This window comes from Salvelinus fontinalis, chromosome 36 (genome assembly GCF_029448725.1).
Source record: "Salvelinus fontinalis isolate EN_2023a chromosome 36, ASM2944872v1, whole genome shotgun sequence".
Lineage (NCBI taxonomy): Eukaryota > Metazoa > Chordata > Actinopteri > Salmoniformes > Salmonidae > Salvelinus > Salvelinus fontinalis.
This window is the reverse complement of record NC_074700.1, coordinates 29,158,129-29,170,008: the sequence shown is the minus strand read 5'-3', so window position 1 is coordinate 29,170,008 and position 11,880 is coordinate 29,158,129. Positions and strand designations below refer to the sequence as shown.

Here is an 11,880-nt window from a genome sequence, read left to right as displayed (position 1 = left end):
TTGGTGAACCTTTGGGCTCACATTGATGATGATTTGAAAAATATAAAGAAGAAGAAATGTAGTCTCAGATTATTCAGGAAAAAAAACGTCTCGACGCGATCGCTACAATCCGTGGCACAGATTCCCACTAGATAGCACAGCCACAAAGTCAAAATGTGGCGATAGTAATAATTCTAGAAAACAAAACTTCGTTTTTTTAAATCTTAATTTAAGTTTAGGGTTAGCCATAAGGTTGTCAGTGTAGTTAAGGTTAGGTTTAAAATCCGATTTTAAGAAGATCAATTCTAGAAATAGTCGGGTGTTAATGACTTTGTGGCTGTGTTAACTAGTTACGACCTTACACACAGCAAGGTAGAAATACTTCCGGGATTTGAATGTAGTTTTGATATTTTGTTTTAGCTTTCCGGTTTTCAGAAAAGTTCCAATTGTACTTTTGTTCCAAAGTCTCTAATAGTTTCCTGGCGCAGTTTTACATTGATCTAGGGATTAAATCCAAATTAAACGGACGAAGAAATACATCTGAAAGAAATAGAAGGTAAAACTTAGCAAACTTTTCTGGTCGTTGTTTACGTTTTTTTCGCCAGGAGACATTCATAACTAACAATGGGTAGTCTACAAGTTTTACTTTAAGCAGGCCTAATTTATACTTCTAATCGCGGAAACAGAAGATGTTGTATAGAGAAATGGATTGCGAATGATTTCGAATTGATATGACTATCTGCCTTCGCAGTCGTGTGACTAGTAGTCAGATGAGAGGAAGACAACGCTACTTATCACTGCCCTTGCCAACGTGTTGTATAATATGAATGGCCAGTAACTATGTGTGTTGTGACTGTTTTGGGGGGCTATTTGCAATGGGCCAAGCTTATTATACTAGAATTATAGACATTTTATCCGGTTGTTTTACAAATGATTTACGAGACAACTATTCTGTCATTGAATGACAGCAACAGTAATGTTACTAGTTTATGTGTGTGCTTGTAGCGTTGGTGAATAACCGCAGGTGGCAGTGTATGCTAACCAAACCAGAACGACCCTGTGGTAGTTGGACAGCTGGAGTGGAGAGTAGGAAGGCTCAGTCAGAGAGGAGGAGGAGGAGGAGAGAGTAGGAAGACTCAGTCAGAGAGGACGAGGAGAGGGGTAAAGCTCAGTCAGAGAGGAAGAGGAGAGGGGTAAAGCTCAGTCAGAGAGGAGGAGGAGAGGAGAGGAGGAAAGATCAGTCAGAGAGGAGGAGGAGAGGAGGAGGAGGGGCACGGCACTCAAAAGGAAGTGTTCAGCTCGAAATGAAAGGAAGAAGTAGAATCTAATATTTATATTTCCATGTTTCAACTTCTCTGGGCTTGACTGTCTGTAAAATGTGTATTCTGTACAAAGAGAGGAAGGATGATGGTGGAGGGGGAGGACCAGAGAGGGGAGACCTTCATACCCAGTGAGGGAGATGGGTCTGGTGGACAGGAGACCATCCACATGGTAAGAACTACCAGGTATCCAGGACACTACTGAGTGTTGATGATAATATGTTTGGGACAAGAAGAGAACATATTAAAAAAGTGCATTCTGGGGATTTGAAAACAACAAACCCGGAGTCTCCACCATAGAATTCCATATAGTGAGGGAATATCTCTATGGTCTCCTCTGGATATTCTTCCAGAATCAATTTGGCTAAATATAAATATTTTAAAAGTGACCATTGGAGAGTTTTCCAGATCCCTGAGTCTATTTTAACAATATGAACAATGCGTTATGTTAAATATAGTATGTAATATACAGTAGTATTATTAGATAACACTGTATCATGTCAAGGATATCAGCATTTAGTGCTTATCAGCTTCCTGATATCTAGAACAGATGTGTTATATCACTGGTTCATTCAGCCGGTCTACTGTTCTGAGCCGTGTGTTTATGAGATAAGAGGACCATTGTCCAGCTGACTAAGTCATTTGTCCGGTGATGTGGCAGGTAAAGGGTGTGGCACAATGATGTCATCAACAGGTGACTCACTTGTGGCACTGTAGTAGCAAACACACACACACACATCTCCCCGTCTCTCTGTCTACTCTCTCTCTGTTTTTTCTTTCTTCTTTTTGCTTACACACACACACACACAGCAGTGTTTGTCCAAGGTGATGTTACTGGGTGCAGCAGGTAGAGGTGACTCAGTGTGTCCGGACTGTAAGGTGACTCAGAGTGTCCGGACTGTGAGGTGACTCGGCGTGTCCGGACTGTGAGGTGACTCGGCGTGTCCGGACTGTGAGGTGACTCGGCGTGTCCGGACTGTGAGGTGACTCTGCGTGTCCGGACTGTGAGGTGACTCGGCGTGTCCGGACTGTAAGGTGACTCGGCGTGTCCGGACTGTGAGGTGACTCGGCGTGTCCGGACTCTGAGGTGACTCGGCGTGTCCGGACTGTGAGGTGACTCGGCGTGTCCGGACTGTGAGGTGACTCGGCGTGTCCGGACTGTGAGGTGACTCGGCGTGTCCGGACTGTGAGGTGACTCGGCGTGTCCGGACTGTGAGGTGACTCGGCGTGTCCGGACTGTGAGGTGACTCGGCGTGTCCGGACTGTGAGGTGACTCGGCGTGTCCGGACTGTGAGGTGACTCGGCGTGTCCGGACTGTAAGGTGACTCGGCGTGTCCGGACTGTGAGGTGACTCGGCGTGTCCGGACTGTGAGGTGACTCGGCGTGTCCGGACTGTGAGGTGACTCGGCGTGTCCGGACTGTAAGGTGACTCGGCGTGAATCGGCGTGTACGGACTGTAAGGTGACTCGGCGTGTACGGACTGTAAGGTGACTCGGCGTGTTCGGACTGTAAGGTGACTCGGCGTGACTCGGCGTGTACGGACTGTAAGGTGACTCGGCGTGTCCGGACTGTAAGGTGACTCTGTACAGGTGTTCTATTCTTTCTGTTCTGTTTGTCTGTTTTCACTTCCTACCAGAAGGAGTCCATTGTCGAGGACAACACAGAACCGGATGAGGGTAAGGCAGTAATAAAATCAATGAATCACCCTCTCACCCCTGACCTCTCACCCCTCACATCTCACCCCAGACCCGATAGCAGTGGCCCCAAACTAGTGGCCCGTGGGCCGAATTTGGCACTTTTTTTTTATTATTTTGACCCCCAATTTTTCTAAGCAAAAATAATAATAATAATAAAAAAATGTAGACATAAGACTAAAATATAATTTTATTTGTCACATGCTTCGTAAACAACAGGTGTGGACTACCAGTGAAATACTTACTTAAGGGTCCTTCACAACAACGCAGAGATAAAGAAAATAGAGAAATAATAGAAAAGAAAAACATGTCATAATAAAAGTGATAATAAATCCACAAAGTGTAACGATAACTATATACAACAGAAAAATCAGCTCCAAGTGATTTTAATTTTGGAAATCTGTTCCAAAATATTCCCACGCATTAGAGAGATATGTGATCGTATATAAATGTAAGCAAGTTTTTAAATTATGTTTTCGTCAAATATTAGATCTGTTTGGGCTTCTTGATCTCTACCATCTAGGTTCACGGAAGCCAACCACAGGACCAGTGGTTGTCACGGGAAACCTGAAAATGCCCGCCATCGAGAAACTGGAACAGGTTCGCAAATGGAGCATCACTACTTATAAGGTGAGAGAGGGGGAGGGGGGGGGAGAGAAAGGGAGAGAGGGAGGGAGGAAAGAGAGAGAGAGGGAGGGAGGGGGGGAGAGAGGAAAGGGGGGGGGGGAGAGAGGAAAGGGGGGGGGGGATGGGGGGGAGAAAGGGAGGGAGAGAGAGGGGCGAGGGAGGAAAGGGAGAGGGGGAGGAAAGAGAGAGGGAGGGGAGGGGGGAGGAAAGAGAGATGGGGGGGTCAGGGGGGAGGAGAGAAAGGGAGGGAGAGGGGGGGGGGGGAGCAAGTTACTCTTTAAGAAACTCCTTTCTCTGCTTGTCCTGCATGTTACATCTCTTTCTCTCTTTCATCTCTCCTCCTCTCCCCTTCCTCTGTCCCTCTCTCCTCCTCTCTCTCTCTCCTTCCCAGTGTACTAAGCAGGTTCTGTCAGAGAAGATGGGTCGTGGATCCCGTACGGTCGACCCAGAACTCGAGGCCCGCATCGACATTCTCCGTGATGACCGCCGCCGTTATGATCATGTGACCTGCTTGGCCCAGACACTCGCCACGCAGCTCGCCCAGGTCACGCAGACGCAAAGAACTCTGGGCGATGCCTTCACCGAGCTCAGCCTCAAAACGCCGCCACTACACGTGAGAGATTTGAATACATTTTATTTTGAAAGAACATTCCTCTAGTCTGGCTACCAGTCCTCTAGTCTGGCTACCAGTCCTCTAGTCTGGCTACCAGTCCTCTAGTCTGGCTACCAGTCCTCTAGTCTGGCTACCAGTCCTCTAGTCTGGCTACCAGTCCTCTAGTCTGGCTACCAGTCCTCTAGCCTGGCTACCAGTCCTCTAGTCTGGCTACCAGTCCTCTAGTCTGGGTACCAGTCCTCTAGTCTGGCTACCAGTCCTCTAGTCTGGCTACCAGTCCTCTAGTCTGGCTACCAGTCCTCTAGTCTGGCTACCAGTCCTCTAGTCTGGGTACCAGTCCTCTAGTCTGGCTACCAGTCCTCTAGTCTGGCTACCAGTCCTCTAGCCCCATCCTCTAGCACCGTCCACTAGCACCGTCCTCCAGCACTGTCCTCCAGCACTGGACTCCAGCACCGTCCTATAGCACCGTCCTCTAGCACTGTCCTCCAGCACCATATACCAGCACCGTCCTCTAGCACCGTCCTCTAGCACCGTCCTCTAGCACCGTCCTCTAGCACCGTCCTCTAGCACCATTTACGAGCACCGTCCTCTAGCACCGTCCTCTAGCACTGTCCTCCAGCACCGTCCTCCAGCACCGTCCTCTAGCACTGTCCTTCGGCACCATATACCAGCACCGTCCTCTAGCACCGTCCTCTAGCACCATATACCAGCACCGTCCTCTAGCACTGTCCTCCAGCACCATTTACCAGCACCGTCCTCTAGCACTGTCCTCCAGCACCATATACCAGCACCGTCCTCTAGCACCGTCCTCTAGCACCGTCCTCTAGCACCGTCCTCTAGCACCATATACCAGCACCGTCCTCTAGCACTGTCCTCAGCACCATATACCAGCACCGTCCTCTAGCACCGTCCTCTAGCACTGTCCTCAGCACCATATACCAGCACCGTCCTCTAGAACCAACCTCTAGCACTGTCCTCTAGCACCATCCTCTAGCACCGTCCTCTAGCACCGTCCTCTAGCACCGTCCTCTAGAACCAACCTCTAGCACCGTCCTCTAGCACTGTCCTCCAGCACCATATACCAGCACCGTCCTCTAGCACCGTCCTCTAGCACCGTCCTCTAGCACCGTCCTCTAGCACCGTCCTCTAGCACCGTCCTCTAGCACCGTCCTCTAGCACCGTCCTCCAGCACCATATACCAGCACCGTCCTCTAGCACCGTCCTCTAGCACCGTCCTCCAGCACCGTCCTCCAGCACCGTCCTCCAGCACCGTCCTCTAGCCCCGTCCTCTAGCCCCGTCCTCTAGCACTGTCCTCCATCACCATCCTCAGACAATTGCTTTTATTTTTGGTTTAATTCTAATTTCTGGATAAGGCTTAAAATACAGACTTGAATGTTTTAAACAGTTTTTGTGTGTAAATGTCTTCTCAAAGCCTCTTATTCTGGTCTGCATTTCTCAGGTAGAGTTTGGTCTGAACGGGGACACCCAGCGGTTCCTGTCTAAGAGCGGAGAGGTCCTGGTCTCGGCTATGAACTCTTTCACCTCCGATATGAACACGCTGGTTAACAAAACTATAGAGGACACCATGGTTAACGTCAAACACTACGAGACAGCCAGGTAACACACACACTAACACACACAGACAGGCAGGCAAGGCCAAGGCCAAGGGCCTTTGTGTCATCTTACTAGGCCAGGGACCATGTTGGCTCGAGGACCACATCGGGATGTAGAAATTCAACACAATGAAATGTCTTACAGGATAGAGTACGATGCGTACCGTTGTGACCTGGAGGATTTGAACCTGGGACCTCGAGACACCGCCACCCTCCCCAAACTAGAGCAGGCCCAGAGAACTTTCCAGAACCAGAGGGAGAAGTACGAGAAGAGCCGAAACGACCTGTCAGTCAAACTCAGACTACTGGAGGAGAATAAGGTAAGGAGACGATGTAAGGAGACGAGGTCAAATAGGGGGTGCATTTATTTGTCCTGTTTCACTGCATGAGGCGCAGGGTATCACCGGACCGCAGGGTATCACGGACCGCCGGGTAGCACCGTACCGCCGGGTAGCACCGTACCGCCGGGTATCACCGTACCGCCGGGTATCACCGTACCGCCGGGTATCACCGTACCGCCGGGTAGCACCGTACCGCCGGGTAGCACCGGACCGCCGGGTATCCCGGACCGCCGGGTATCACCGGACCGCCGGGTATCACCGTACCGCCGGGTATCACCGTACCGCCGGGTATCACCGTACCGCCGGGTATCACCGTACCGCCGGGTATCACCGGACCGCCGGGTATCACCGGACCGCCGGGTATCACCGGACCGCAGGGTATCACCGGACCGCCGGGTAGCACCGGACCGCCACCCTGGAGGGAGAGTGGGAAATGAGTGGGAAACGAGGGAGAAACGAGGGAGAGCGGGAGGGGTGGATTTGGATAGAACACACTCATTCACCCTCTCCCTCCCTCTCTTCCCCCCTTCTCTCCCATCTCCCTCCCTCCCCTCTCTCTCTCTCCCTCCTCTCTCTCTCTCTCCCCCCCAGGTAAAGGTTCTCCAACATCAGTTGGTATTGTTCCATGGTGCTGTAGCCTCCTGCTGCACCTCCAACCACCAGCACCTGGAGCTCAGCCTGCAGCAGGCAAGCACCAAGCTACCCATGCCCGGCACGGAGCCTCCTTCCTGGCTAGAGGAGAGCTTATCACCCCAATAACCATCCACCATGTCTGGGGGTCCATGAAACCTTCCAGTATCTGAATGCAAGTTGGGGCCTCTCAACTGCCACCTCTGTGGGCCAAAACAGAGTGTATTGCCGACACTCCTGTAGGAGTTATAGGTTCTCCTCTTACCCTATAGGTTCTCCTCTTACCCTATAGGTTCTATAGGTTCTCCTCTTACCCTATAGGTTCTATAGGTTCTCCTCTTACCCTATAGGTTCTCCTCTTACCCTATAGGTTCTATAGGTTCTCCTCTTACCCAATAGGTTCTCCTCTTACCCAATAGGTTCTATAGGTTCTCCTCTTACCCTATAGGTTCTATAGGTTCTCCTCTTACCCTATAGGTTCTCCTCTTACCCTATAGGTTCTCCTCTTACCCTATAGGTTCTATAGGTTCTCCTCTTACCCAATAGGTTCTCCTCTTACCCAATAGGTTCTATAGGTTCTCCTCTTACCCTATAGGTTCTATAGGTTCTCCTCTTACCCTATAGGTTCTCCTCTTACCCTATAGGTTCTATAGGTTCTCCTCTTACCCTATAGGTTCTCCTCTTACCCTATAGGTCCTCCTCTTACCCTATAGGTCCTCCTCTTACCCTATAGGTTCTCCTCTTACCCTATAGGTTCTCCTCTTACCCTATAGGTTCTCCTCTTACCCTATAGGTTCTCCTCTTACCCTATAGGTTCTCCTCTTACCCTATAGGTTCTATAGGTTCTCCTCTTACCCTATAGGTTCTCCTCTTACCCTATAGGTTCTATAGGTTCTCCTCTTACCCTATAGGTTCTCCTCTTACCCTATAGGTCCTCCTCTTACCCTATAGGTCCTCCTCTTACCCTATAGGTCCTCCTCTTACCCTATAGGTCCTCCTCTTACCCTATAGGTTCTATAGGTTCTCCTCTTACATATAGGTTCTCCTCTTACCCTATAGATTCTCCTCTTACCCTATAGGTCCTCCTCTTACCCTATAGGTCCTCCTCTTACCCTATAGGTTCTCCTCTTACCCTATAGGTTCTATAGGTTCTCCTCTTACATATAGGTTCTCCTCTTACCCTATAGATTCTCCTCTTACCCTATAGGTCCTCCTCTTACCCTATAGGTTCTCCTCTTACCCTATAGGTCTTCCTCTTACCCTATAGGTTCTCCTCTTACCCTATAGGTCCTCCTCTTACCCTATAGGTTCTATAGGTTCTCCTCTTACCCTATAGGTTCTTCTCCTCCTCTTCTATAGGTTCTCCTCTTACCCTATATGTTCTTCTCTTACCGTATAGGTCCTCCTCTTACCCTATAGGTTCTCCTTTTACCCTATAGGTTCTCCTCTTACCCTATAGGTCCTCCTCTTACCCTATAGGTTCTATAGGTTCTCCTCTTACCCTATAGGTTCTATAGGTTCTCCTCTTACCCTATAGGTTCTATAGGTTCTCCTCTTACCATATAGGTTCTATATGTTCTCCTCTTACCCTATAGGTTCTCCTCTTACCCTATAGGTTCTATAGGTTCTCCTCTTACCCTATAGGTCCTCTTCTTACCCTATGGGTTCTCCTCTTACCCTATAGGTCCTCCTCTTACCCTATAGTCTCCTCTTACCCTATAGGTTCTCCTCTTACCCTATGGGTTCTCCTCTTACCCTATAGGTCCTCCTCTTACCCTATAGTCTCCTCTTACCCTATAGGTCCTCCTCTTACCCTATAGGTCCTCCTCTTACCCTATAGGTCCTCCTCTTACCCTATAGGTTCTATAGGTCCTCCTCTTACCCTATAGGTTCTCCTCTTACCCTATAGGTTCTATAGGTTCTCCTCTTACCCTATAGGTCCTCCTCTTACCCTATAGGTCCTCCTCTTACCCTATAGGTTCTCCTCTTACCCTATAGGTTCTCTAAAGGACCAAACTAACATGTGATGCTGAGATATGGAACCAAAGCCAGAGACTGTAGAATGTTCTAGACTGTTAGAACCTTTTACACTCTAGAACCTTCTGGACTTTAAGGACCTTTAGATCCTACCAGAATCAACTACACTGAACAAAAATATAAAAACGCACAAACAATTTCTAAGATTTTACTGAGTTACAGTTCATATAATGAAATCAGTCCATTGAAATAAATTCATTAGGTCCTAATCTATGGATTTCACACGGCCAGATGTGGAGGTCCTGTGTGCTGACGTGGTTACATGTGGTCTGCAGTTGTGAGGCCGGTTGGACGTACTGCCAAATTCTCTAAAACGACATTGGAGGTGGCTTGTAGTAGAGAAATGAACATTCAATTATCTGGCAACAGCTATGGTGGATATTCCTGTTGTCAGCATGCCAATTACACTCTCCCTCAACTTGAGACATCTGTGGCATTTTAGAGTGGCCTTTTATTATCCCCAGCACAAGGTGCACCTATGTAATGATCATGCCGTTTTAATCAGCTTCTTGATTATGCCACACCTGTCAGGTGGATGGATTAGCTTGGCAAAGGAGAAATGCTCACTAACAGGAATGTAAACACATTTGTGCACAAAATTTGAGAGAAATAAGCATTTTGTGCGTATAAAACATTTCGGGTATCTTTTATTTCAGCTCATGAAACATGGGACCAACACTTTTTACATGTTGCGTTTTATATTTTTGTTCAGTGTAATTCCAAATGCATCTTTTGCACTTGTCTATCTACCAAAAAATAACAATTGTATAATTGTGTGTTTTTGAATATAAACACAATTTAATGCCAAATATTGTAATCGAGATCAACATTATTCTTCGTGTACGGTATACCTGTTTTGCATCTTTCAAATAGGAAATTGAAAAAGCACTCGTTCATCTGAGTTTATCTTTTGTTGCAGGTGCTTGGAAACAGTTGAATAACACGAGACAAAAAGAATAAACCCACACACACTGCTCCTTTAAGCTTTACGTATCGACCTCCCGTCCAATCAGAGGCTGATACATAAAGCTTATTACAGAGCAGTGAGTGGGTTTCACTTTTTTCTTCTCAAATCTTAAAATAGGGAAAGCACTTGCGCATCTGGGTGGGCTTTTGTTGCAGGTGCGTGGGAATCATTTGTGGCGATCTTAAAGAAAATGACTTGCACACTGCTCTTGCCAGTGTTACTTAGATTTGTTAAGCTTTTATGTAATGGACCTGTTGTCCTTCCTCAGAGCTTTTTTGGTGTGTTTTTGAATCTTGCCCATTAAAATGTTGTGAACAATTTGTTTTCTCATGTCTTTGTCATGTCAGAAAATGTGTATGTTGAATGTTTAATGTTTATTTACTTATTCACTTTTTATAATCCCAGTCAGTGTTTTTTCCAGTCATGTGATCAGCTCATTAACATAACGTAATAGATATATATATATATTTTTTAGGACAGCATTTATGACACCACTCACTATGACATCATTTTTCCTTCTCTGTGTTCCATAAGCAGTGTTCTAGAATGTCTCATTGTACTGTGTGTTTACTTGGCAACCGTCAGATGCCTAAACAAAGAGACTAGGGGCTATTTTCTCTCCACAGAGCTAATGCTCTGGTTTCAGCCTTACTAGTTCCCAACGCTAAGGCTTCAATCCCGTTTCTCCCACCCTTCTCCCAAAGTGTACACTTGCGGACTTCCCGTCATGGATTTAACAATGGTGGAAACTCCGTCCAGCCGATGCGTACACCAATCCAATGCTTTTAAATTACATTATTGGGATTGTGCAAGTGCACACTTTGGGTGAAAGGTGGAGAATGTTGTTTTTACGTCATTTCAACGAAACGTGGAATAGACGTTGAATTGATGTCTGTGCCCAGTGGGTAAGGTCTGGTTTCAGGCACAGTCTCGGACTGTCCAGCTATTTCCCATGGAATAAAAAACTGCCATTTAGAAACATACAAATGACCAATGGTATTTGGAGAGCGCTATAGTAATTGTAGAGTTGATTGGCCAATTGAGAACCACATGTCTTCACTGCTAAACTTGTTTTGACGATCTGCTGTGTGGCCGTGTCGGTGTATGTCCGTATCGAGGGTCATTTTGCTCTGTCCACTGGGCAGCGAGGACCGACTCACTGTCAGACTAATCTAGGATACTGACAGCTCTATTCTCTACACTGACTTTACCTAAGTGTTTACTTAAAGGGAAGATCTGTGGTGCAGCAGTTGAACTAAGTTCACGAGGCATTCATAAATTACTATGTAACAATCAATGGCTATTTGATGAAAATGCTTGTACCAATTGCAGATTGCCCTTTTAATTGTGACTGCTACAGTGGCACACACTGCAGCTAATTACTGGGAGGGAAACCACTTTAATTCAAAGACAAGTACTATGGTGCCAAGGGAGGGACAGGCTGAGCTGTTATCTACCCTTAACACACTCCCTTCACACACAGCCTGCCCACAAGCATGACATCATGGCACACAGAGGCTGCATCATATTGTAGGCAACCCTTTTCATTCGTGTGATATTGCTTTTCCTTTGTACTGTATTCTACAGTCAATATATGGCTATCAACAATAATCTATTCCACTCTCTCTCTTCGTCACACCTGAGCGAGCCGCGCTGGGGGTGTCCACGCATGCGCACCACTCTTCCTACGCACTCCCCGCTCAACCGGTGTCGGGAGAAGCTCGTGCCAGTTCTACGGGTAGGTCCGTAGGAGAGGTCTGCGCTTTGTGCGCTGGCAAATGATCCGTTTATTCTCCTGCTATACCGAACTCCATTCTCCTCGGTTTGACTAGGAATATATCTGCGCGTGCATGCCCCGATTTAACGGTAAGTTTTTGTGACAATAAACGGTATTTGCACATTTTTTTGATCGCCAACGGTTTGGCATTGGAACTACTCATCTCACACCCGGTCATGTGGTTAGCTGTGCCTACCATGTCATAAAACGATGACACTTCAGGGGATTGTAGTGTATACCTAGTGTTAGTAATCATACTGTCATCCTCAACTGTCCTTTTTG

The 11,880-nt window shown here is 47.3% G+C and overlaps 2 protein-coding genes across 10 annotated transcripts in view; both read left to right on the top strand.

Annotated features, from left to right (window-relative positions):
• The first annotated feature begins 354 nt into the window (after positions 1 to 354).
• Positions 355 to 8,511, top strand: LOC129835576 (arfaptin-1-like). 7 transcript variants are annotated; one of them, XR_008756454.1, is made up of 9 exons: positions 355 to 535; positions 1,375 to 1,470; positions 2,935 to 2,974; positions 3,516 to 3,622; positions 4,011 to 4,232; positions 5,693 to 5,850; positions 5,992 to 6,166; positions 6,779 to 7,187; positions 7,246 to 8,511. XR_008756454.1 is itself a non-coding variant. In XM_055901276.1 (8 exons), the coding sequence occupies exons 2-8, from the start codon at positions 1,384 to 1,386 to the stop codon at positions 6,944 to 6,946; spliced, it is 954 nt and encodes a 317-aa protein (XP_055757251.1). In that variant the 5' UTR covers positions 355 to 535; positions 1,375 to 1,383; the 3' UTR covers positions 6,947 to 8,511. The 7 variants fall into 7 exon arrangements, 3 of the variants coding, with proteins under 3 accessions (XP_055757251.1, XP_055757250.1, XP_055757252.1); XR_008756457.1 differs by having other exon boundaries at positions 6,779 to 8,104; positions 8,326 to 8,511; XR_008756455.1 differs by having other exon boundaries at positions 6,779 to 7,679; positions 7,749 to 7,833.
• A 2,863-nt stretch (positions 8,512 to 11,374) lies between these two features.
• The window catches only part of LOC129835573 (FH2 domain-containing protein 1-like), a 59,058-nt gene continuing 58,552 nt past the window's right edge, over positions 11,375 to 11,880 (top strand). For all 3 annotated transcript variants that reach the window (XM_055901271.1, XM_055901269.1, XM_055901270.1), the window contains exon 1: positions 11,375 to 11,687. The gene's annotated coding sequence lies outside the window, so the exon portion shown is untranslated. The remainder of the gene's footprint in view (positions 11,688 to 11,880) is intronic.

Bases quoted from the DNA above. Each gene is read 5' to 3' on its own strand.
- LOC129835576 (XM_055901275.1), top strand. From the start codon at position 1,384: ATGATGGTGGAGGGGGAGGACCAGAGAGGGGAGACCTTCATACCCAGT. The intron at 2,975-3,515 runs GTAAGGCAGTAA...TCTACCATCTAG, and splicing joins CAACACAGAACCGGATGAGG to GTTCACGGAAGCCAACCACA. The intron at 5,851-5,991 runs GTAACACACACA...AATGTCTTACAG, and splicing joins AAACACTACGAGACAGCCAG to GATAGAGTACGATGCGTACC.